Raw genomic sequence first — 26,390 nt, 5'->3', positions numbered from 1 at the left:
GATCATGACTACAGGAGCCACTATCAGCTCTGGGTGTCCCTCATGCTTCTTTCTTCACTGCCCTCGAGGCAAGACGGCAGAAAAATCCCCCCCGATGTCAGAGAAGTTCTGTCACCGCCAATATCTCCCTCTCATTCATCACTTCCTCCTGCAACTTTGGGGGTGGGGAGTCCTCAAAAACTGCCAGGGCAAAGTAGGGTGGGAGAAACACCCAGCGGAGCCACAAAAGAGCTCCTAATTCTCAAGCAAGAGGTGGGTACTGCATTGCCCGTTCCCGGAAAGTGCCGGAACATGGGATCCCCTGGCTCCCCACCAACTGCCTCCAACGGACCGCCTCAGCTCATGGCCTGATCCTGGTCTTTGTCAGCCTGGTTTTCTTCCAAATGCTATGGACAACAACTCCCATCAGTTCAACGTTGAGGACCCTGAGTTAATTCTGCTACAGTCATACCTCATGTTACGCTTGCTTCGTGTTACGTTTTTTCAGGTTGCGTCCCGCGGCAACCCGGAAGTACCAGAAAGGATTACTTCCAGGTTTCGCCGCCCGCGCATGCGCAGATACACAAAATGGCACCACGCGCGTGCACAGAAGCTGCAAATCGCAACCCACGCGTGCGTAGACGCACCGCTGCAGGTTGCGTTCCTTTCGTGTTGCGAACGGTCCTCCAGAACAGATCCCGTTCGCAACCAGAGGTACCACTGTGTTTGACCAGCTGACTGCGGACTGACTGTCTGGAGTCAGCTGGAAATTCGCTGTCAGTGAGGAAGACCATTCAGATTTGACCGTTGGAGGAGTTGGAGGGGAAAGCCCTTCTGAAGGAAGTTTACCTCAGAAAGCGTGGCTGAACATGTCTCCCGGCCCTCAACATGGCCTGTAAATACAATCCTCCTCAAGTTATATAGTGTTCTTGTTCCGTTTGCCATTGGGTGAAGTATTAGAAATTTCCTTTCTCTCTGGTCCGTATGCTTTACCCCAGTTGCTCTGCTAGCCCCGCGAGCGCCAGCCAGCACGGCCGTTTTGGATGGCAATTCCCATCAGCCCCACCCGGCGCAATTTCCCAGCCCTCTGTGCCTCATGCTCACCTGTCGTCGCAATAGGTAAACTTCATGTCCATGGTGTGGCGGCTGAGGAAGGTGCCGCTGTCCAGCGGGGTCTCGATGTTAGCGGGGTGCGGGATGGCCTCGCAGATCAGCACCAAACACCGCAAAGGGGGCTCCACGAAGCCGCCTTCTGCCTCCTTCCCCGCTGCTGGCTTGGCGGGCGCATAGGACCGCATATGGCCAGAGCAATGGAGCACCTGCGAGAGAAGAAGAACTGGGGCAGTTCCAACCCACCAATTCATTCACAGACCCCCCTCCAGAAGGTGTTCTAAGATGGTGCTGCCTCTCAGAAACATCCTTAAATTTTCATTCATGCTGCTTGGGTTTTGAAGACTTTAATTTTCAGATGTAAAGGTAAAGGGACCCCTGACCATTAGGTCCAGCCGCGACCGACTCTGGGGTTGCGGCGCTCATCTCGCTTTACTGGCCGAGGCAGCCGGCTTACAGCTTCCAGGTCATGTGGCTAGCATGACTACGCCGATTCTGGAGAACCAGAGCAGGGCATGGAAACGCCGTTTACCTTCCTGCCGGAGTGGTACCTATTTATCTACTTGAACTTTGACGTGCTTTCAAACTGCTAGGTTGGCAGGAGCAGGGACCCAGCAACGGGAGCTCACCCCGTCGCGGGGATTTGAACTGCCCACCTTCTGACTGGCAAGTCCTAGGCTCTGTGGTTTAACCCACAGAGCTACCTGCGTCCCTAATTTTCAGGTAACGAGTTGCAAATACAAAACCACCCGTTGCGCGTCTGTACGATGCGTCTATCCCACCTTAACAGTGATGGGGAAAAGAATATACAGTGGTACCTTGGTTCTCGAATTTTATCTGTTCCAGTAGTCCATTCGATTCCCAGAATGGTTCGAAAACCAAGGTGCGGATTCCGATTGGCTGCAGGAGCTTCCTGCCCTCAATCGGAAGCCACGGAAGACATTTGGCTTCTGAAAAAAGTTCACAAACTGAAGCACTCACTTCTGGGTTTGCATCTTTCGGGAGCCAAGCCGTTCGACTACCAAGGTACCACTGTGTGTGTGAGTGTGTGTGTGCATACACACACACACACACACACACACACACACACACACACAAACTTGAGAAAGATAGCAGTTATATGTGCAATCCCACCCAAAAATATAAATATAGTTATTATCATCACCATCATCATTTTGTGCCGCCTTCGTGCTGGTCCAAGCCATGGTTTTCAGCCCTTTCATTTCTATAACGATGCCCTCGGTGCCGCTGCCACAGTGAGGCCCTCCTTTTTCCAGAGTGGCACTTTGCTCTAGAGCAGATTCCCAAACTTATTTGAACTGAAGGTAAAGGTAAAGGGACCCCTGACCATTAGGTCCAGTCGTGGCCGACTCTGGGGTTGCAGCGCTCATCTCGCTTTACTGGCCGAGGGAGCCGGCGTACAGCTTCCGGGTCATGTGGCCAGCATGACTAAGCCGCTTCTGGCAAACCAGAGCAGCGCACGGAAATGCCGTTTACCTTCCCGCCGGAGCGGTACCTATTTATCTACTTGCACTTTGAGGTGCTTTCGAACTGCTAGGTTGGCAGGAGCAGGGACCGAGCAACGGGAGCTCACCCCGTTGCGGGGATTCGAACCGCCGACCTTCTGATCAGCAAGTCCTAGGCTCTGTGGTTTAACCTACAGTGCCACCCGCGTCCCTCTTTATTTGAACCCTTTTCAGGAAAAAAACAACAACCAATTACTCTGTGCCCCCCGGAAAGCTACCTTCTTTAAGAAAACAAACAGAAAGATGCAGGGACAAATTTGTTTTCTTTTATGCATGTATGTTTCTTTACCGCCCCATTATTTTTATTCAACGCTCCTTCCCTCCCTCCCCCCCCTCCGCCTTGCAACCCAGGCGACTACCGCCCCTCTGGATTGTTCCAGCGCCCCCCAGGGGGGTGGCATTGCCCCACTTTGTGAAAAGAACCCTCTTTCCCACATACTCCCAACACAAAACCCATTTGGTTCCATGCACACCCTCTTAAGACGCATTCGCTCACTTTCCAGGTGGCGGACTTGAGGTTGACGGTGCGCCCCCTGGTCGTGAGGGTGCTCTTCATGCGCAGGGAGAAGCTGCGTTCTGTCTTCACCTCCTTCTTCTTTGAGAAACCTGGGGGGGATTAGAGATGGAAAAGCCTGTCAAGGGGGCACTAGTTCAAAGGCTGGTGCAGGGAGGGAGCAGGAGTCGGGAGTCCGGGGAGGGAGGAGAACGTGCTTCTTCTGCGGCAGGAAGAGGAGAAGGGGAAATCAAGTTCTGGATGCACATTTTAATTATAAGAAAATGTAAGGAGCGCAGTGCCGTGCGCCAGACTAGGACCTGGGAGAAACGGGTTCAAATCCCACCCCTCAGCCATGAAGCTCAGTCTTGTCACTGTCTCTCAAATTAGCCTACCTCACAGGGCTGTTTTGAAGATAGCATAGGGAGGGAGGGAGCAGCATACACTGCCCCAAACTGGTGGGTGACCTCGGGCAAGTCGCAATCTCTCAACCTGAGCCACCTCGCAGGACCCTTGTGGGCATATTCCGTTCCACTGCATTCCACCCTATTTTTTGCTGTTTCTCCCCACCAAAAGCCACACATTCCATGCCCACTGCGAGGGTGCGCACCAAGCAGTTTTTCAGGCCTCCCCAACTCTGTTAAAGTTCACCCTCCACCCATTTCTTTAAAAAGCGTTTTTGTACAGTGGTACCTCTTGATGCGAACAGGATCCGTTCCGGAGCCCTGTTCGCATCCTGAGTAGAACGTAGCACGCGGCTGCGGGTCACGTTTCGCCGCTTCCACGCATGCGCGTGACGCCATTTTGAGCTTCTGCGCATGCGGCGAAACCTGGAAGTAACGCGTTCCATTACTTCCGGGTAGCTGCGGAGCGTAACCTGAAAACGCTCAACCTGAAGCATATCTAACCTGAGGTATGACTGTACTTCTGTTACTCCTGCGAGTCTGCCGACACCTCCCTGGTTGTTTTCATGACAGTGGGAGAATAAGGCCACCTCTACAACATACATTTTTAAAGTCCTGTGCTACAACTTTAAACAGACATAGCTTCTCCCCAAGAACCCTGGTAGTTGTAGTTTGTTTTGGGTGCTGAGAGTCACTGGGAGGCTCTTAATTCTCCTCTGGGAACTACAGTTCCCATAGTAGATAGGTAGCCGTGTTGGTCTGCCATAGTCAAAATAAAAAAATTCCTTCCAGTAGCACCTTAAAGACCAACTAAGTTAGTTCTTGGTATGAGCTTTCGTGTGCATGCACACTTCTTCAGAAGAAAATGTAGGGAGGGCAGTGCCGTGCGTCAGAAGAAGTGTGCATGCACACGAAAGCTCATACCAAGAACTAACTTAGTTGGTCTTTAAGGTGCTACTGGAAGGAATTTTTTTATTTTGACTACAGTTCCCATAGTTCCCTGGGAAGCGGGGTTGACTGTTAAGCCACTCTGGGAACTGTAGCTCTGGAAGGAGCCCCCAAACAGCTCTCAGCCCCCTCCCCTTAACAAACCACACTTCCCAGAATCCTTTGGGGGAAGCCACGATTGCTTAAAGCGGCAATGTTCCTGCTTCAAAACGCACAGTGCAGATGGGGGGGGGGGGTCCACGCCTGCTATTAGCACATCACGAGGAGTCTGTGAGATAAAGACGCTCTGTTTGTGTGTGGGTCACGGGGAGGAACATTTCTCAAGGCCCAACGGGCATGCATGGGAGAGGATGGGGGAGAGGCACTCACCTTGCCTTGGGCTCAATACATCTTGCAGTTCTTCTTGATCACAGGGATGAATGAAGTCAAAGACGCTGTGACCAATGAGCTCCAGCTAGCGGAAGGAAAGAGAATTGGGGACATCAGAAAGCAACGCACGGGGTGGGGGGAGGTTGGAGCCAGCACACTGCCTCCGCTAAGCCTAGCAGGACACCATATGCTAGGAGCACATGCAAAGGAGCCGAGATCTGCTAGAAAGCAGCCAGTTGGTCGGGGCTCTCTGGAGCCAGCCAATCAGAAATCCCACCTCCTTCCTGTGTTCCCTTTCACTCTCCCACGTACGCCAGCAATTCAATAAAGCCGCATCACATATCGCGAAGGGCACATTTTCCCGAACGCCTCTGTTTTGCTTTTAGGTTGCTTCTGAGTCTTGAGCAAAAACTTCTGCAGCCGTTTCAGAGCAGGTGCTTAGCAGGAGAAAACTACCGGCCTCAGTACAACCAGCACCGTCAGAGGGGAAAGCGAATTTTGCCCATGTCAAGAATTCTGGTTGCTTGGGGATAAAGAAACGCATTGGTTCAGCTTGGTTTGCAGCAACCTGAGTGCATTCCGTTTCCAAAAAGAGGAAAGTTAAAGAGGGGGGAAAACCCCAGCATGATCTGAAAAAATATTTTGGAGAAAATGTAATAATTCTCTCTCAGGATTAAGAAGAAAAACAAGATTTTGGAAGTGAAAACTAGAAAACGTTATTTTCTAGCAACCCTTTCCTGAGGGCAAGACTCCACTCCCAAAATCACAGGGCTGAGTGAAACGTCAAAGGCATCATCATGCTGTAACTACTCCAGTAAAATAAAACAATCCATTCAGCAATCAATCTGCCACAGGGGATTTTTTTTTCCGCCAGAGGAATGCCAACACTGACTGCGATTCAGCAAGAATGAAAGAAAAGTGTTGTCCTTAATTTTCCAGTGCACACAAAATAAAGACAATATAAAGCCTTTGTTTCCGGACTGCCAAGTTGCACAAGTAATTTCAAAGTGCATAGCAACTACTTCCACAATGAACACTCTCTTTCAAAAGGTCACAGGCTCTCGCCCCAAACACTGATCTTCATTGGGCTGCCCTGTTAATATTCTGGGCTGCTGTCTTCCTGGTCAGGCCCACCCATACCCCTTTGCCCTCAGGGTCTTGGTTAGGAAGCAGCTGCCTGGAAGCAAAATCTTGGGATGACCTCCTCCTCACCCTGAAAGCAACAGGGGAGTTTGCCATCTTCCTATTACAGATCATGGTTGCCAGAAGCAGTAAACCTCTGTATGCCAGCTGCCAGGAATCACAAGCAAGGAAGAGCCCAGTTGTGCTCATGTCCTCCTGGTGATTTTCCCACTGGATTTGGCCACTGGAAGAAGAAGGTGCTGGACTTTGGCTGAATCCAGCAGGGCCCGTCTTAAGTTCCTATGTTGCCCACGGCAGAAATGTCCAGAGTAAAAACAAATTGCCAAGTCCCCCATTAGAGAGGGCGTGATCTACGGGGAGCTGGCTTCAGGGAAGTTCTTGGCAGCAGGAGAATCAGAGCCGGTTCATCTCCCACCACCAAAAGAGGCCAGGACAGAAAGATGTGACTGGGAACATAACCAACTGCACAAAGGTAGGAGTCACACCCACTGCCCTGCCCCAATTTCCCACCTGGCCCCACACATTTTTGGCATGCGGCCCTTGGAAGGGAATCCAGCCTTCAAGCTGAGAAAGGTTCCCCGCCCTGGTTAACCTGCCCAGGCAAAATACCTCCTGCCAGTTTTGTGGAACTGCAGAACAGCACCCCCCTGACTTTCGTAGGTCCCCCACGTCATCAACCTGCACAGGTGTCCTCTGGTCCTGGCCAGGTGGCAGCGCCTCACCTGACTGAGGCCCAGGTGCTTGTTGACGTTCTCAGAGAGGTAGATCATGTCCCCTTCCTCGGTCAGGACCATGAGGAAGCCATCCAGAGCCTTCAGGTAATAAGCGTCCACCTGCTCCTCTGCCTCCACCTCATCTCTCCATTCTCCTGGTTTTAAAGGAAGCAGAAAAAGAGATGCTTCAGGGCAAAGCTCGCTCAGGTACGTGCCATGGCACAGAGACAGGACCCTCAACTCTGGGGCAGCCTGGATGGCACATACACAAGGCATCTTGTTGGAAACAACCAATCTGGAAGTTCATGGCTCCTCCTGAGAATGCCGCTTTCAAACCTCCTTGCCACTCGCTCTCTGGAACTTGTGGGGTGATCAAACTGCAGCTTTCTGACCTAAGGAACGTCTTACAATGATCCTGGGCCGCAGTGAGAACTCCTTGGGCCCAGAAATGGAAGACGCTACGAACTTTAAACCTCTGGCTGTGGTACAACATTATGTGGGCTTTAGCTACTGCATAGAAAATAACTCACAAAACCCAGAACATTCCTTACATGTCGAATTTCGATATGCAGAACTTTCTTCCCTCATCCGAATGTGAAATTTGGTTCCTCTATGTCAGGGGTCTGCAACCTGCGGCTCCGGAGCCGCATGTGGCTCTTTTACACCTTTGCCGCGGCTCCAGGGCGGATACTAGCGAGGGGAGGAAGCGCATTGTGCGCCCCGACACTCCCCACTGTGGCGGGCGCTGTACTGGCTGTGACGTCGCATGGGGGCGGTGCGTGCGTTAGTGGCTCCCAGTTTTTTTTCCTTCGGAAACGGGTCCAAGTGGCTCTTTTTGTCTTAAAGGTTGCAGACCCCTGCTCTATGTGTTTGGATGCTTTCATTTTTCAACATTATCTGCTCCCTATTTATTTATTCTGTGAACCACCCTGATATCCTGTGATGAAAGGAGGTACATCAATTTAATAAGCGAAATTTTTTTTTGGAAAATACAGTCTATGTACTGCTTCTTTGTTTTGTACATTTGATTATGGTTTTTTTATTTTACATTAATAGAAATACACATACACACACTGCACTCCCAGAGCAAGAAAAGCGTAACAATCAATCCCTCTTCTCAGGGAATTGTAGCTCTAAGATGGCAACAGTGAGGTTTTCCAAGAACTCTGAGTGCCCTTAATAAACTACAGCTCCCAGGATTCTTTGGGGGAAGCGATGACTGTTTAAAGTGGAATCAAAGCGCTTTAAATGTATGGTTTGAATGGGGCCGATGTTGCTTTACATCCAAAACTTTCAAAGCAGAATCCTTCAGGAAACATGACACAGTAGGCACAGTACATATTTTAACACCCAGAAATTGACGAAAGCCACAGCTGAGATCACCAGTCAGGGAAGAGTTGTCAATTTAAAAGGCTTTCAATGGATGCTGAAAGGCCACTACGGTTGGCGCCTGTCTAATTTGTACAGGGAGAGGACTCCATGAAAAAGGGGATGCAATGCTAGGATGTCACAGGGCAGGGCTCAGGTATCTTCAGCAACTATCACACCACCTGCCAATGAGTACACAACCTGAACAGGTATCTAGGGAACAAGAAGATCTTTCAAGTAACTGTGTTGTCTAGCACCTTGTATACAAGTACAGTGGTACCCCGCAAGACGGACGCCTCGCGAGAAGAAAAACTCGCGAAACGAAAGGTTTTTTCATTTTCGAGTTGCCTCGCAAGACGAATTTCCCTATGGGCTTGCTTCGCAAAATGAAGCTTGCCCCGGGGACAGCGGGTCTTCTCTTTTGAAGCAAGGGGCGGCGGGGAGAAGCGATCTTCTCCCCGCAGCCCCAGGTCCGGGGACAGCGGGAAGCGCTTCCCGCTGCCCCCGGACCTCTTTTGAAGCAAGGGGCTGCGGGGTGAAGATCGCTTCTCCCCGCCGCCCCTTGCTTCAAAAGAGGTCCGGGGGCAGCGGCAAGCGCTTCCCGCTGTCCCCGGACCTGGGGCTGCGGGGAGAAGATCGCTTCTCCCCGCCGCCCCTTGCTTCAAAAGAGGTCCGGGGGCAGCGGCAAGCGCTTCCCGCTGTCCCCGGACCTGGGGCTGCGGGGAGAAGATCGCTTCTCCCCGCCACCCCTTGCTTCAAAAGAGGTCCGGGGGCAGCGGCAAGCGCTTCCCGCTGTCCCCGGACCTGGGGCTGCGGGGAGAAGATCGCTTCTCCCCGCCGCCCCTTGCTTCAAAAGAGGTCCGGGGGCTGCCCCCGGACCTCTTTTGAAGCAAGGGGCTGCGGGGAGATCGCTTCTCCCGGTGCTCCGAAGCGGGGCGGGGGGGTGGGAACACCTTCCCCCACCGCCCCGCTTCGGAACGGTGCTCCGAAGCGGGGCGGGGGGGTGGGAACACCTTCCCCCACCGCCCGGCTTCGGAACGGTGCTCCGAAGCGGGGCGGGGGGCGGGAACACCTTCTGAAGGCTGGCGGGGGGCAAAAGTCTTTGTCCCCCCTGCCTGCCTTCCCAGGGGCTTTTAAATCGCCCCGGACAGCGGAGAAGTCCTCCGCTGTCCCGGGGCGATTTTAAAATGCCGCCCGCCAGCATTTTAAGATTGCCCGGACAGCGGAGAAGTCCTCCGCTGTCCCGGAGTTTTTTAAAATGCTGGGGGTGGGAAGAAAAGCCCTTATCCCCCCCCCCAGCCTTCAGAAGAGGTCCGGGGACAGACTGTCCCCGGACCTGGTCTGAAGGCGGTTTCCCTAGGAACGCATTAATTGATTTTCAATGCATTCCTATGGGAAACCGTGCATCGCAAGACGAAAAACTCGCAAGACGAAGAGACTTGCGGAATGAATTAATTTCGTCTTGCGAGGCACCACTGTACCAAAATTGTTGGGCCGCGGGCACACTGGCAGCCAAGGGAAGCTGTCTCAGCCGTCCACCCAGAACTCACGGTAATAATTCAGCCCTGAAGTTATAAACACCTGGACAGATGTACGTTTGCCTCCAGGAAATACCTGTAGCTACCTTACTATCAAGGGATGCGGGTGGCGCTGTGGGTTAAACCACAGAGCCTAGGACTTGCCGATCAGAAGGTCGGCAGTTTGAATCCCCGCGACGGGGTGAGCTCCCATTGCTGGGTCCCTGCTCCTGCCAACCTAGCAATTCAAAAGCACGTCAAAGTGCAAGTAGATAAATAGGTACCACTCCGGCGGGAAGGTAAACAGCGTTTCCGTGTGCTGCTCTGGTTCGTCAGAAGCGGCTTAGTCATGCTGGCCACATGACCCGGAAGCTGTACGCCGGCTCCCTCGGCCAATAAAGCGAGATGAGCGCCGCAACCCCAGTCATGACTGGACCTAATGGTCAGGGGTCCCGTTACCTTTTTACCTTACTATCAGGAAGCTGGCAAAAAGCCCTTCAAGCAGCAAAGGGCAGAGGGTCAGCTTGCAACTTAGGAATCGTGGAATTTAGTACAGATAACAAAAATGGATAATTGCAGCTCCACACAGCCCAGCCACTAGGATGCTTTTGGGCAGGGAAAGCCTGGCTTCTATGCTCTGGTAACCTCTAGTTTAGATTACTGCAATGTACGTAGGGCTGCTCACGGGGGCAAGGCAGTTTGAGCATATTACACCAATCCTGGCCTGACTGCACCAGCTGCCAATTAGTTTCTGGGCCCAATTCAATGTGCTGGTTTTGGCCTATAAAGCCTTAAACGACTTAGGAGCGCAATACCTCAAAGACCTCTTTCCATATGAACCTACCTGAGACCCTGAGATCATTATCGAAGGTCCTTACTCATGTCCCTCCCCCACGAGAGGTCCGGAGGGTAGCAACATGAGAACAGGGCCTTTTTGGTGGTGGCTCCCTATTTGTGGCATGCTCTCCCCAGGAAGGCTCGCCTGGCACCTTCGTTATACACCTTTAGGCGCCAAGTGAAAACATTCATCTTCAACCAAGCCTTTGGCTGATTAATATCCTAATGTCCTTTTGTCCTTGTTTTTATTATGTACTTTGTATTCTTTTATCTTGTATTTTAATTTTGCGAATCACCCTGAGATCTATGAATGAAGGGTGGTACACAAATTTTAATAATCATAATAATAGATTTTTGCACCCTGCCCATCTGACTAGGTTGCCCTCGCCACTCTGGGCAGCTTCCAACAGAATATACAAAAACACAACAAAACATCACACATTAATAGCTTCCTGATATAGGGTAGATGTCTACAGAAGGTCAAATAATTATTTATTTCCTTGACATCTGGTGGGATGGCGCCACTACCAAGAAGGCCCTCAAGCCTGGTTCCCTGTAACATGGCTTCTTGCACTAAGGGAACCACCAGAAGGCCCTCGGAGCTGGGCCTCACTGCTTTCAGACGGCCAGACCACTAGGCATCCTTGCCCCCACTCCTCAATTTCAAAACCACCACCAGAGCTAGCCCAGGCTTCCGCCTCAGTGACACCCAAGTCCCGAGATCAGAACTGCCCGTCGCATTTCCAAGCTGCCACAAACAGGACTAGAAACTTGCTTTTTTTTGAGCTTCAAAGGAAGGCGGGGAGTCTCGGGTTCAAGGCTGCTGCCGGTTTGGTCCAACAGCCGTCCTTTTGTCGGGCATCGGCGGGCAAGCGCTCCTCCCCATCGGACAATGCCTGTCAACTGAGCATCCCTCTGTGGCAGCCGCTACACGGGTCTACCAGTGGGAGCGGAAAGGAGGAGGAGATTCTAGAACTCGCTTAGCAACGGGGTCCATGGGGGGCGATAACATAAATGTGGAGGAGGCTCTAAGGGGCAGGTGGCAACGCTTTTGATCTCCCGCCTACCACTTTCCCCCACATGTTTGGGGTTCTAGCTAGCATTTGCTCGGCTGCGGCTCAGATGTCGAGTCCCAGCATTGAGGCGTCTGCCGGGCAGAACACAGCGCACTGAGGCGGCACGTAGCATGATCCAGAACCCCCTCGAGGAGCCGGGGGGGGCTCAGGACTGCCAGCAGAGCAGGATTGGGGCATTGGGGGGTGGTGCAAGGAAGAGGGGAACCCCGAGAGAACGTGGCAGCCCTCACCTGAATTCAGTAGCTTGTGCATCCGCAGGTAACTGATGGTCAGCCGCATGATGGAGGCCTTGTCCAGGTGGGCACTGACCCCCCGGGCGAAGGGCAGGGTGTGCGCCAGCTGGTAGAAAACCTCCGTCTCCTTGCTGCGGCGGCATCGTGCCGCGTCCCTCGATTTCTCCTTCCGGATTTCTGTGGTGGACCTGCAGGCAAAGGAAGAAAGGTCAGGGGTTGGTTTGTGTGGTTTTTTTTGAGCAAGAGAACTGAGCTCCCTAACCTTTTTTAAATTAAAAAATTGCCGAATTTTTCCGTCTATAAGCTCCGAGCTCTGGCCCAATGGTTGCCAGTGGCTTGAATTAATTGATTTTATAATGAATGATTTTAGAGTGTTGTTTGTGCTGTATTTTTGTACTGTTTTATTGTTGTTAGCCGCCCTGAGCCCGGCTTCGGCTGGGGAGGGTGGGATATAAATAAAATTTATTATTATTATTATTATTATTATTATTATTATTATTATTATTATTATTATTAGACGCCCCCTATTTTGGGGGACTCAGATTTAAGAAAATGGGTGGAGGCGTAGGCGTGTATAAGATGCTCCCTAATTTTTGACATTATTTTTTAAGGGGGAAAAACCTAGTCTTATACACGGAAAAATACAGTACTTTTTTTTTTGTCAGGGTGAGCCAAAAACCCACCTCTATCTGTAACCCATAAAATCGTAGCTATTTCGAATCCAGATCTTTGTTCGCTTGAGTTTATTAATCACATCTTGCATCTAGCCGCTGCCCAGGGGCGGGGGGCCACTTCAACTGGGCTCACAACAAACAAACAAACAAACAAACAAACAAACAAACAAACAAACAAACAAACATGCACACACCTTTTTTACCAGAAAAAGCACTGAAACATCAGGGTAAAGCAGCACTTTTGAGGTAGGCCTCCAGGCAGGGCTATTATGGGATATCTGCTTGTGTCATGTTGTTCATGTTAGACAAGGAGGACTGAGGAGACACGAGTTCAAATCTTCGCTCGACTGCAATGGAGTTCCCTAGGTGACTTTAGGCCTGTCAGCCTAGCCTACCTCTCGGGGTTGTTGTGAGGACTGGGGAGGGGAACGACACACGCTAGGGTAAGCTTCTTGGAGGAAAAGCAAGCTATCAATGGAATATAGAAAACAAATAAGAAAATTGTCTCAGGACTCCCATTTACAGAAGATGCTATTCTGAGTTCTATTCCCAGGTCAAGGGATGAGGATGTGACCGGTCAAATAACATTTTTGTTATGGATTTATGTTATGAGAAGAGCAGAAGACAATAGTCAACAAGTCTGACAAGTCCATATAGTAAAAGCTATGGTTTTCCCAGTAGTGATGTATGGAAGTGAGAGCTGGACCATAAAGAAGGCGGATCGCCGAAGAACGGATGCTTTTGTATTATGGTGCTGGAGGAGACTCTTGAGAGTCCCATGGACTGCAAGAAGATCAAACCTCTCCATTCTGAAGGAAATCAGCCCTGAGTGCTCACTGGAAGGACAGATCCTGAAGCTGAGGCTCCAATACTTTGGCCACCTCATGAGAAGAGAAGACTCCCTGGAAAAGACCCTGATGTTGGGAAAGATGGAGGGCACAAGGAGAAGGGGACGACAGAGGATGAGATGGTTGGATGGTGTTCTCGAAGATACCAGCATGAGTTTGACCAAACTGCGGGAGGCAGTGGAAGACAGGAGTGCCTGGTGTGCTCTGGTCCATGGGGTCACGAAGAGTCGGACATGACTAAACGACTAAACAACAACAACAACTGACAAGCCACTGACAAAATGAAGGGGGGACGGGGATCAGAGATCCTTGTTTCACAAGATAGCCATTAGCGTCTTTAAAAGCACACCTGATTTTATTTATTTGCACAGGGAGACCTATGTTGTCCTTTCCACCTTTACAACAACCCTGTGAGGTAGGTTAGGCTGAGATTTAGGGACCGGCCACTGTGAGAAGAGGATGCTATGCTGGAAGGGGCTTTGATCCGAACTTGGAGGTGAGTTCACATATACCAGGGAAAGCTTTGCTGAGATTTGCTGCGGCTTTAGGGAGGAAGGAAGACCTCACTCTTGCCCCTTGCTCACAAAATAACGCTCTAAGGAATTCTAAAAGAAAAATCAGGGAAGGGAAAAAAGTTGCCATCTACCAAGTGGACTTCTTGAAATATCTGTAAAAGGTAAAGGTAAAGGGACCCCTGACCATTAGGTCCAGTCGTGGCCGACTGGGGTTGCGGCGCTCATCTCGCTTTATTGGCCGAGGGAGCCGGCATACAGCTTCCAGGTCATTTGGCCAGCATGACTAAGCCGCTTCTGGCGAACCAGAGCAGCGCACGGAAACGCTGTTTACCTTCCCGCCAGAGTGGTACCTATTTATCTACTTGCACTTTGACGTGCTTTCGAACTGCTAGCTTGGCAGGAGCAGGGACTGAGCAATGGGAGCTCACCCCATCACGGGGATTCGAACCACCGACCTTCTGATCGGCAAGTCCTAGGCTCTGTGGTATAACCCACAGCGCCACCCGCGTCCCCCACAGTCAAATAATGGGTGGCCAAGCTGACAATATTTGGGGTGTGTGCCAACCCTACCCAGGCCCAATAAACAGAGATCAGCTCTGCAACCTGGGCAACTCTCCCTCCAAAACACCTGACTCCTGCAACTTCCACTTACAGAACCGTAGAATTGGAGAGTTGGAAGGGAACCCCGGGGGTCATCTAGTCCAACCCGCTCCAATGCAGGAACTCAAAGCAGAAGAAAAGAAGAAGATAAAAGATTTGATGACCATTAAAGACGGATGCACTCATTTGGAAGAAACAAGAAGGGATAGTTCTCCTGGGAACATGGGTCAGAATATGGGCAGGGGGAGGCGGAGTCTGAAAAGTTAGAGCTCTCCCTGCTTGTAGATATCTAGCACCTCAAGGGTAAAGGTTCGACAACAGGCTCACGCAACCTTCAAACACAAGATAAAGCAATGCAACCCTGTGATTTGTCACCCACGCCAGTGTATGTTTATGGGTGGCACCAACCCACACAGGCACACTATGTTCCACAACAGCAAAGCCACAGATTACATGGAACAACACACCCAACATTCACAATCCCATTTATCACCACCCATTCTTCTCTGAGGAGTTCACTAAGCCGATTTTTATCCTCCCGACCACCTTGCAAGGTAGGCTATGCCATGAGTGACGTTGCTCAAGGCAAGTTTCCTGGCTCAGGTTTCCCACAATCCATTACATCATACTCTAGGCCAACTGAAGAGGCAGGGAGCTCAAGCTGAGATAGCCTGGATAGCGTGTGGTGCTGAGAACGCAAAGGTTGCAGGTTCGATTCCCAAATGGGATAGCTGTGAATCCCTGCATTGCATTGGACTAGATGACTCTCAAGGGCCCCTCAACTCTACGATTCTATGATTTCCCCATTAGACTTGAAGGCTTGCTTTGATCAAACTCTTACGATTTCTAATTATTCGCTGTGGCTTCTGAGAGCCCCTAACAAATGCCCTGTCCTCTGGGTCCGAGCCTCCAAACCAAACAGACACATAACATACCCTCAGATCTTCTCAGTGCCCGCCAAAATTGCTGCTAATGGCACGTCTAAGGCAAGTTTCTTTCTCCAAGCACAACTGTACACACAAAGGCACAAGCCAAGCCGACACAGGGCCAAGCGCCACCCCTGAGCCTCCTTCAAACCCACAACCCCTACACAACCCACCCCACAACGGAAGCACCCTTAAAATGGGAAGTCTGTGTTCTATGTTGTTGTTTTCTTGGGATTTCCTCACAAAAGAAGATGCATGCAGATTCTGGGGCGTGTGGCGGGCTGGCGAGTGGGATGGCAAGGCCGCTCTCTCAGAAGCTGAAAAACAGCGACACGCCTTCCTAGGATTCTGACCAGCACCTCAAAAAAAGAAGCGTTCACCCCGATATTGAGACCTAGGGGCCACACGCACCTCCAAATTGCAGAGTTTCTCATATGACCCAGAATTCCGCTTGTCTCGACGTTGCTCACCTGGAAACACACCAATCTAGGCCTCATTGCATTGCACCCCCCAAAAAAAAACCCCAATTCCCGTCCAGTTCCTATTGGTGTCTGGAATCCTATTCTCTTAACAAACCCCCACCAAGTGCCCCATTTTGTTCCAGCCGGTCATTTTGGTGGGTTTCATTGGACGTTCTTTCCCGCCCAAAATACACCCTTGCATTGTAGCATCTACCCCAAAGTCTCACAGATCTAGAATGATCTCCAAGCGCCAAAGACATCCAGATCCACATTCCCTGAGCTTGCATGCAGATACCAGTGTCTGAAAGCCCAGGCACCCCAAGCTCTGGGCAATGGGAGGTATACCGGGATCCACACCTCCCCCCCAAATACCACAAACGCCCCCAAACAGGGAACCGCATAAAACTTATTTGCCCAGGCTGGCTCCCACAAAAAAAAACACCTCACACCATCAAAAAGCTTACAGTTCCTCGGGATATCGAAGAAAGAAACGCCCTTGTAAGCTCCAGGGGGGAAAACCACGCCGTTCAGAGATTCCCGAGGCAAACATTTTTAATTTCGTTTGTTGTTACGATTACGTCCCCACCTTCCTCTTAAAAAACAAACACGCAAGCAGCAAAGGCAGGTGGGAGACTGTAGTCCCTGACCCAGAGAACCTCTGCCGTGACCCTGTGGAAACCCACCGAAAGACCCTCCCTGGCCCACAAAGGAGACCCCACACAATACCTGGGAGCCCGGAGATCTTTGAAGAATCCTGCCGAACAAGCCCCAGGGATCTGTGGGAAGCCACAAAGCCACGCCGCTTTGGAGCATGAAAGAACCACACCACCAGCAGACCACAAAACTCTTCCACCCCGAAAGCAGGATGGAGACCTCACCTGTGCCAGCTCCTGTACCTCAGCCTCTTCCGGCGGCGGCGCATCGCTGGGTGACTGGCTCTCCGTTCAGCTCCCTGAGTCGAATAAAGCCGGGCTTTGATCTCCCCAGTCCTCCTCTTCTTGCCACCCGTCCCTCCCAGGTCCCATCCAGGGTACAGGCTGTTCCATTCCTGTCCCCTGGCACAGCGCCACTCACTCCCGGGTTGCGCAGAGCAAGCAGCGTTTTGCCGCGGGGGATGAAGACGAGAGCCTTATCTGTGGCTGCTCTCGGCTTACTCTCCAGCAAACGGGTTCACTCAGGGGGCCTGGCCAGTGGCCAGGTGGGCCAACGGGTCACCAGACAGGGCTGGCAGCAGGCAGGAGGGAAGCGGGGAATCCTCATGCGCAGCCACGTGCCTGAGACAAGCATGGGTGCGCATGGGCAAGGGGGGCGTGAACGCAGCGAAGGATCACTGCAGGAACACACCGGCCGGGCGAATGAGAGGGACGAATGCAATACAACTCTCTCCCCCCCCCAAAAAAAATCAACAACCCAGAGAAATGCATTGTGGGGGCGATGTTGCGCCAGAATATGAAATCCCCGGCAGAATTCGCAAGGGAGAGTTCAGATCAGGCAGCGGTTGATTTTTAGAAAGATGACGACGAGCCTCTTTTTGGAAATTATATGCTTTGCCTCAGAAGCGGTTCTCGCTATTCCTGGATATGTGCAACACATACTCCGGTTAGCAGCTGGCATCAGTATTGAAGCCTCATGCCACTTTTTTTAAAATTGTAAAACTTTTTAGGAACATTGGATGCTGCCGTCCCATCGAGCTTAGAAATGCTATCTGGCAGCAGATCCCTTGGGTCACAGGCCTTAACTCTTCGACTTGGGAGATGCTAGGAATTGAACCCAAGACCCTTTGCTGCACCACTGAGCTATGGCATTTCGCCAAAGGAGAGAAACAACTCTTTGGAGAGGGTGATTGAGAGGGAAGGGGCGATTCTTAAAACTCTCCCCCTGCTCTAAATCCTTCCAAGTGACTCGCTCTCTTGCATGTGACCCAGAATGGAATGTCAGCGTGCTCCACTGTTAAGGAAGTCTGCACGTGAACAGAGGCACTCTTTGTCGGAGATTCCAAAGCTGGGCCACTCACTTTCCAAAACGTCTTAAAGGGCGGGATCCAGAAATATTAAAGAGACTTGGTTTCTGGCCCATTTTTGGCTCACCTAACTCTGCTGCCAATTTGACGTTCCCACCCACCCCAGGAAGGATTTTCCACTCCACTGATAAACTGATCCGATTTAATCAGTCCTGCTGACTTGGACCAAAGGTCCGGTCCCCATTTCCCAGAATGCTCAGCGAGATGCTCCATCTGGGAAACTGAGAAGCAGACAGGATGAAGGCATTTGCCTCCAGCAGTTGTCACTCGGGGAGCTGCTGACATTCGCTAGCATGGCTAATGGTGATTTATTGGGCAAACTAGTTCTGTAGTCATACCATCAGAGCACCAGAAAACTTGGGTTCAGGCACAGAACCTCCGCTTGCTTTCCTGCTTTTCTAAATCAGCAGTTTCTTCTAGACTTCCACGTTTCTCTTTGTCCCTTTCATCCAACAGACCCTCTCGTATTTCCCCCTTTCCATATCCGCTTCCTTCCCCACACCAAACGGCATTTACCCTCCTTCAAACATAATCACCGAAATGAAAGGAATAGGGCAAAAACTAGGATCAAATAATCTTCACATAAATAACAAGATAGAAAGAAGAGGGGGGGGGACACATTCCACTCCGTAATATGTGCCTTCCAAGTCTCCAGATGGGCACCAGATGTTGCTCAGCAAACAGTTACAAGAATCTAGTCCTCAAGGATGAAAAAGGCAGTCTTGGAAGCGCCCCAAATTACCATAGAGTTGTAAAGTTAGAAGGGTCATCTTGTCCAACCCTCCGCAATACAGGAATGCCTTAGCCTTGGAAAATTGCAGAGTCTCGCCACCCACCCCACTTTTAAATTTATTTGTGACTTAAGGGGGGGGGACACCTATTAATGAAGAAAAGAGAGGTCTGCAGACCCACGGCAAGCAGGTTAGAAGTTGGTCAGAGGGAGAGGGCATCAATATACCCTATACAGCCACCTGCCATAGAAATGCTTTGCTGTGTGCAATGTGAAACAGAGCCCCTGTTTGTGAAGGCACCATCCTGGAGGGCGCCAGACCCAAGCGCCCTCCCTGCAGGAGCTCATCCTGCTGCACTACGGCACGGCTCGATAACAGCTGCCTACGCAAAGCTCGCATGCATCTCTGATGCCTTCTGCTCAGATCAAGCATCTCTGACGTCAAACTTCCTTCCTCCACTGAGAATATCTCAGCTCTGCACATGCAGAGCGTTGCCAGCCGGCTACTTTGCACAACAAACCGTTTTTTCCTTATTAGCGCAAAATTGGAAAAGTTGGGGGTGGGGTGGAGAGAGACAGGCGTGGGCAGGCAAAAACAACCCCCCCAGCACCCCCAACATCCAGCTCCACAGCACCATAAGCTTCCCCCAAGGCACTGCTCAGCTGTGCTGGAGCGACCCCTTTCAATCAGGACAGCCAAATCGATTCTGATGAATTTCCAGCAGACCCGTCATTTGGTATTTCCATCGATCCGATCCATGCATATGGATGCCCGGAGACAAGCAAACCAAATGCCAGAGATACTGAACATCTGAAGAGGCTCGTACATTCAATAGGTTAGCTTCTCCCCACCCACAAACCTTTGTCTGAGGACAAACTCACAGAGGAGAGGGCTGTCGATAGCTACTAGCCATGGCAGTCAGAGGCAGAATTGCTTCTGAAGACTAGTTGCTGGAAAGCTCAAGAGGGGACAGGGATTTTGTGCTCAGATTCTGGTTTCCCCCAGGCATCTGTGGAGATGCTGGACAAGTCACTAGACTCACCCAGCCAACTCTTCTTCTGTTCTTAAGTGGAGACGGTATGGTCTAGCGCCAATGGATGACCAGTGGTTTGATCAAACACGGCCTGACAGGGCATCACATCTGGACTCTGGGTCGGAATTTACCCTCCCTTAAAGATCAGGTTAGGGACATGGGTGGCGCTGTGGTTTAAACCACAGAGCCTAGGACTTGCCGATCAGAAAGTCGGCGGTTCAAATCCCCATGACGGGGTGAACTCCCGTTGCTCGGTCCCTGCTCCTGCCAACCTAGCAGTTCAAAAGCACGTCAAAGTGCAAGTAGATAAATAGGTACCGCTCCGGCGGGAAGGTAAACGGCATTTCCGTGCGCTGCTCTGGTTCGCCAGAAGCGGCTTAGCCAGGCTGACCACATGACCCGGAAGCTGTACGCCGGCTCCCTCGGCCAGTAAAGCGAGATGAGCGTCGCAACCCCAGAGTCGGCCATGACTGGACCTAATGGTCAGGGGTCCCTTTACCTTTAATGATCAGGTTGGCTTGCAGCCCTAATGGGTGGGCTGTTTTGCCCTGCACAGACAGAGATTGGCTCACTTCCACCTTGCTTCTGCACCCTGCGACTGGCACAGCGTAGCAGCAGGCAGGTCAGACTCATTGATCTCTGGACCCCTTCCAAGGCTACGGCCAGCCCATTTTACAGTGCACAGTTCTATTTATATATGTGTGTGTGTGCCCCAGCCACGCTTGCAATTCTGCTTAATAAGCACTGCTCATGCAGTCTTTGGATTTCCAAGGTATTATCCTCCACCCCGTTCAGACCCTCCCCACCCCGTTCAGACCCTCCCCACATGTGCAAGAGAAAGGCACTACAAAACACTGTCCCCTCCAGGACTTCCTGCAATCCAGGGCTAAGTTATGGAACCGGAGAAACACCCCCCCCCCCCAACGAAACAACAGCTCAAATCAACCCCCACGACATGTCCCCACTTCTCAGCTGGCACACTTGCCTTGCTCCTAATCCCCTCCTTTTAAAACATCTCCCCAAATCCCAACTGCTGAAAAATTATCTGGTCAGACTCTGTAGGAAGCCGTCTTATACTCCCAGTCAGACCGCCGGCCCATCTAGATTGGTACTGCCAACACGGACCGGCAGCAGCTCCCCCCCCCCCCAGCAAGGCTCTCTCTGCTGGGAGAGTTCTGCGTGCCAAGTGGATGCCCTGCCAACACTGAGCGAAGGCCCTTCCCACTTAGCCTTGCATAGCCAGCTGCAGGCAGGCCCTCCCCTCTCCCCGCCCACCCCAGGCACGGATCCAAGCCCCTTAATCACTGCACTCTCTTCAACAACCCGCCCCCTCCTCCTTCCACCAAGCAGGAATCCTGTTGCACGTGCTCTTGGCAGTGCCTTTAGCTGTTCTGTCCACGTCTGCCCGGGACTTTGTGTACTGTAGACGGGGACCAATGCCAAGTACTCATCATGGCTGCGCGGGGGGGGGGTGGAGAGGAGGGGGGAGGAGAGGAAAGGTTGTGGGTGGGAGGAAAGATGACGCTGCTGGAGGAAGAGGAAAAGATCTGCAAGCAGCGCAGCTAGCTTCCCGTAAATCGTCAGCGTCACTGCTAAAAACAGAGGAGCTTTCACCCCTTAAATTAGGGAGTGCACAGCTGTGTATGTAAAATAGGGTGAATGGGGTATTAGGGGGGAGGGTAGTACTTCTGGCGGGGGACACATCATGCTCCTTCTGGGGTAGTTTGTCCACCTTGGGTCCCTATCCTGCACTCAGCTCTCACCTGGGGCTCCTAGAAGCTGTCAGCAGGCGACAGATGCCAAGAATGGCTTCGACTGGCCGGCTAAACCAGGTGAGGGTGGCTAAGGGGTCTCAAACCCTTGTTTGAGTTGGGGACTTCGTCTGCATGCAAAGACAGGCTCTGGTGGGTTGAGCAGATGAGACCAAGAGGGGATCCAATGGTCAAGAAGGTGGTTTCTGCACCTGCTGTACGGAGAAGGAAGGGGAAGTGGGGTTTGTCACCTGGGAAGGGAGCCCATCTAGAAGGAGGAAAGCTCTACAGCAGGGGTCAGCAACCTTTTCCAGCAGTGGGTCGGTCCACCGTCCCTCAGATCATGTGGGGGGGCCGGACTATTTTTTTTTTTGGCGGGGGGGGGGAATGAACAAATTCCTATGCCCCACAAAATAACCCAGAGATGCATTTTAAATACAGTGGTACCTCAGGATGCGAACGGGATCCATTCCCGAGCCCCGTTCGCATCCTGAATAGAACGTAGAATGTGGGTCGCGTTTTGCCGCTTCTGTGCATGCGCGTGACGTCATTTTGAGCGTGAGCGGCGAAACCCGGAAGTAACGCGCTCCTTTACTTCTGGGTTGCTGTGAAGCGCAACCCGAAAGCGCTCAACCTGAAGCACATTAGACCCGAGGTATGACTGTAAAAGCAGACATTCTACTCATGTAAAAACACCAGGCAGGCCCCACAAATAACCCAGAGATGCGTTTTAAATAAAAGCAGACATTCTACTCATGTAAAAACACCAGGCAGGCCCCACAAATAACCCAGAGATGCATTTACATTTACTCATGTAAAAACACGCTGATTCCCGGACCGTCTGCGGGCTGGATTGAGAAGGCAATTGGGCTGCATCTGGCCCCTGGGCCTTAGGTTGCCTACCCCTGCTCTACAGGAACAACGCAACACTTGAGCCAGCAACCAAACTCCTGGAATTGTCCGAAGGCACCATGAGGGTCCTACAGGCCAACCCCCTGCAAAAGCAGGAATACGGGGATCGAACCTGCAACCTTGGGTGTTATCAGCACCACACACTAACCAGCAGTCAGGATGGGAGAGGAATTTGATTCTGTTTGCAGGGAAGGGGGTAGAAGGTGGGTTGCAGAAATAAGAGAAGGCTTTTATGTCAGGCCATTTCCTTCTCCCCAAAACTGAACCAGGAGTGCCTGCAAAGCCAGCCAGCCCCCGCCCCGCTCCTCACACCCCCACAAGGGCCTCTTCCCTCTGGGCTGGGTGGGAACGCAATGTTCTTGGCAAGGCACAGGCCTCCCCACCCCATAGCTTTTCCATCTGGAGAGTGTGTTTGTGTTCATAAGGGAGGCGTGAGCTACCTTTTACCTGAACTAACACAGGGCTTCAGGGCTGGGCAGGGCTGAGCTCGCAGGAGAACAGCATGCCACTCTCGGCTTTCAGAGCCCATCTGCTAGGATTTCCCAGCCTTTGCATTTATTAAAGGGCTATTGACATCCGCAAAACCGCCGCTTGTTATTTCTATTTCGCAGGTCAAGAACCGTGGCCAACAGAGCGAGGCGGGGCCCACGGAGAAGCTAGAATTTAATCCTAAAACTTGCGGGGCCTTCAGCCAAGTCTCTATGCGCACACACGAGACCTTATCCCCTTTCGCACTCACAATTGCTTTGTGCAAATTTAGCTTCCTCTCGCTTATTTATTTCACAGCCAGACGGGCCAGGCCAAGGGATGACGACACCCAGGCACCCAGAGTGGCAAAGAGCGCTCTGCCCTGCCATTTGCCAACGCCACCCGCAAGGCGAGGCAGGAGGGAATGTGAGAGGGGCTGTGTTTGAAACATGTGGCTTCCCCCAAGGAATTCTGGGAACTGTAGTCTGTAAAGGACGCTTGGGAGTTGGAGCTCCATGGTGGGTAAACTACAATTCCCAGGTTTCTTTGGGATGGGGGGAAGTGCTCTAAATGTATGGTGTGTGCACACAGACTGGCTGGTTCCATACCATTATCAGCTGATGATACCGTATTTATCGCTCCATAAGACACACTTTTTTCTTCCTAAAAAGTAAGGCGAAATGTCTATGCGTCTTATGGAGCAAATGCATGGTCCCTGGAGCCAAATTGCCCAGGGGCGAAAAGCAGATCATGCAATGGCGCAAAAATGTGGTTACAAAGCACGGATAAACATGGATTCTCAGGATTTTTGCATTGGGCTACACCAAACTCACCGTCAAATCACATGTCTGTGGTCACAACATGAACCACAAAAATTATACATCTGCTGTTTCGTTCTGAATATATATTTTTTTCTTGTTTTCCTCCTCTAAAAACTAGTTGTGTCTTATGGTCAGGTGTGTCTTATGGAACAAAAAATATGGTAAATGGGGTGTGTGTGTGGTTTTTTTTTTTGGGGGGGGGGTCCCCTGTTCAACTGCCCCAGAAGAAAATGGGATAAAAAGTCCTTTTCAACTATGCTGACAAAGAAATCCTCATTTCAATAGCAATAGTAATCATTCATATTACGGAAACATGTGAACCACCCTGGAATCTATGGATAAAGGGCAGTACACAAACAAACAAACAAAGTCAACAGAATTAACTGTTCATACACATTGAAAACAGCACTAGCATCCCGCAATGCAGGTAAGAGATCACAAACGTTTGTTGCTTCCTCTCCCTGAACTTTTCCATCCCCGGTCATAAGTAACTAAAAACTTGGACTTGAGTTTGCTTATGTCCTCATCCTTCCCAATCCGTTTGTCCTTTTGTGTCGTGTCTTTTCAGATTAAAAACCAGAAGGTAGCGGCTATTTTGGGGGGGGACTCGGGAGCCAGATTTTTAAAAAGTCTCTGATTAAATGATACACACAAACAAACAATTTTTCCCACACACTGGAATTCCTTGAAAGCTAAAAGCAGCTACGGTACTTCTGATACAGGAGCAGCCATTTATACAGTGGTACCTCAGGTTACATACGCTTCGGGTTACATACGCTTCAGGTTACAGACTCCGCTAACGCAGAAATAGTACCTCGGGTTAAGAACTTTGCTTCAGGATGAGAACAGAAATCGTGCTCCGGCAGCACGGCAGCAGCAGGAGGCTCCATTAGCTAAAGTGGTGCTTCAGGTTAAGAACAGTTTCAGGTTAAGTACGGACCTCCGGAACAAATTAAGTACTTAACCTGAGGTACCACTGTACTGCCATCGTCCAGCACCTTCCTCTCCGCCTGCGGGCTGAGATGCAATAGGGAAAGCCAACCCTGTTGGATTACCCGCCCGGGTTCCCACGGCACGAGGGAGCCTCTAACCCACCAGGCGCCATTCCCCCGGCTGTGCAAGAGAAACTCAAGCTCCTGAGACAAGCCGGGAAAGGCCAGGGAATCTCTGGCATTCCTGGGGGGTGGAGAGGCTCTGCGAAGTGCCGGCAGGGCAGCCGAATTCCCTTGGCACGCTTCCACGGCCTGTTCTCTGGCTGAGCCAGCGGTGGAAGCCAAGAGCATACACAGCGTGTGAATAAACAGAGGAGGCCGGAACAGGACCTGCTCCCAGCCAAGCCAGATACGGAGCCAAGGCTTAGGACACCGGGCCTCGCAGATTCACCTACTGCCCTACAAAGTGCAAAAATAGAACCCAGGTGTCCGGGCACTCTGCTGTGACTGCTATGCCCCGCTACCCTCGCACAGTGAGAGGCAGAGTTCAGCGGCTCCTCCTCTCTTCAACCCAAAAAGCCACAGATGATTCCCAGTGAAAAGGAACCACAAGCCTCAACTTCCCTGGCCGAAACTTAGTACTCCAGCCACTAGGCTCCAAGGCCACCCCAAAGCTGAGAAAATAACCCAGATGGCCAGGGATTCCCCTCTGCTCTGTGCTGAATGCCAAACCCAAATCCTGTACCTAAACAAGGGCAGTTTCACCTCTTTGCAGCACATAAAAACAAGTTTCAGCTAATTCAGGGCAGTTATTTATTTATTGGCCAAGGATTGAAGAGAGCCGAGTTCGTATTATTTCCCCTGCAGCTCAGCAAAGAACTCTTCGGGTGACCTTATGCCTCTCCCTCGCAACCTACCTCACTTTGCAGGATCGTTGTGAGGTTAACATTGGGGTGGGGAGACCTCACGCACCACCCTTGGAGGCCAGGTGGGATAAAGATGCAATTAAACAACTTCTGCCGCTATCAATGTCCCGCAAGATATCATGCATGCATCTTTCAAAGAGTATATTTGCATTAACCGTAAAACAAACTAATTGCAATTCGCCAAACTGCAAACAACAACATGCAGCATAAAGCAATTGCAAAAGACAAAGCATCAGAGATATTTTTTTATCCCTGCATTGCAGGGGGTTGGACTAGATGACCCTGAGGGCTCCCTTCCATCTTGACGATTCTACAAAAGAAAGGGAGTCACAGCCCGTAAACATAATCTGAGAGTTCGTACCTAGATTAACTTCTGCCAGACCCCCTGATATCTAGTGCAAATTAATGCAATATCACGTAGCTCTCTCTTTCTAACCTTTCTTGCTGCCAGAGCACAAAAGCGCCATTTTAAGTGTCATAAATCAGTTCGGGGCACACGCCCCCCCCCCCCAAAGGCAAATAATTTCTGCCGTAGCAAGCCTGCTTCCAGGAATTAGCAAAATCGATCTCTTAAAGGGCAGGTTAACAAGTCATGTGTGATGTTGTCCTATAGCAGCTATCCAAGACACCCAGAATCTAAGCTCCATAAAGTCTGGATAGCTTCGTTAGTTAGCGTGTGGCACTGATAACGCCAAGGTTGCAAGTCCGATCCCCGTATGGGGCAGCTGCATATCCCTGCATTGGGCTAGATCAGCCATAGGCAAACTCGGCCCTCCAGATGTTTTGGGACTACAACTCCCATCATCCCTAGCTAACAGGGCCAGTGGTCAGGGATGATGGGAGTTGTAGTCCCAAAACATCGGGAGGGCCGGAGTTTGCCTATGCCTGGGCTAGACGACAGCCAGGGTGCTTTTCAGCTCTAGGTTTCTAGGATTTAACGCAGCTGGCATTGAGCATCTCTCTCTCTGGAGCGGCAGGGCGAGGAGAAAGCAAAGGGGCAGGCGGATCAATCTGCGCCCGCCAGCTGTTTCCAGAGAACGAAAAATAAAACACACA

At 51.2% G+C, this 26,390-nt stretch overlaps 1 protein-coding gene across 2 annotated transcripts in view; it reads right to left on the bottom strand.

Moving 5' to 3' along the window:
* Positions 1-26,390, bottom strand: part of HIF3A (hypoxia inducible factor 3 subunit alpha) — a 63,600-nt gene that overhangs the window by 23,514 nt on the left and 13,696 nt on the right. Inside the window, exons 1-6 of one of the 2 annotated variants that reach the window (XM_081200285.1) lie at positions 16,619-16,913; positions 11,714-11,904; positions 6,695-6,840; positions 4,830-4,914; positions 3,112-3,221; positions 1,084-1,298 (exon numbers count right to left, since the gene is read on the bottom strand). In XM_081200285.1, coding sequence (XP_081056411.1) covers positions 1,084-1,298; positions 3,112-3,221; positions 4,830-4,914; positions 6,695-6,840; positions 11,714-11,904; positions 16,619-16,662 — 791 coding nt within the window. In that variant the 5' untranslated portion in view covers positions 16,663-16,913. Of the gene's footprint in view, positions 1-1,083; positions 1,299-3,111; positions 3,222-4,829; positions 4,915-6,694; positions 6,841-11,713; positions 11,905-16,618; positions 16,914-26,390 lie in introns of those variants that run through there. The other variant, XM_081200286.1, reaches the window with a different exon arrangement.

The sequence above is a fragment of the Podarcis bocagei genome (assembly GCF_964188305.1).
Source record: "Podarcis bocagei genome assembly, chromosome: 7".
In the NCBI taxonomy this organism is placed as follows: domain Eukaryota; kingdom Metazoa; phylum Chordata; class Lepidosauria; order Squamata; family Lacertidae; genus Podarcis; species Podarcis bocagei.
The sequence above is the reverse complement of the archived record's forward strand: the minus strand, read 5'-3'. Positions and strand labels throughout refer to the sequence as shown.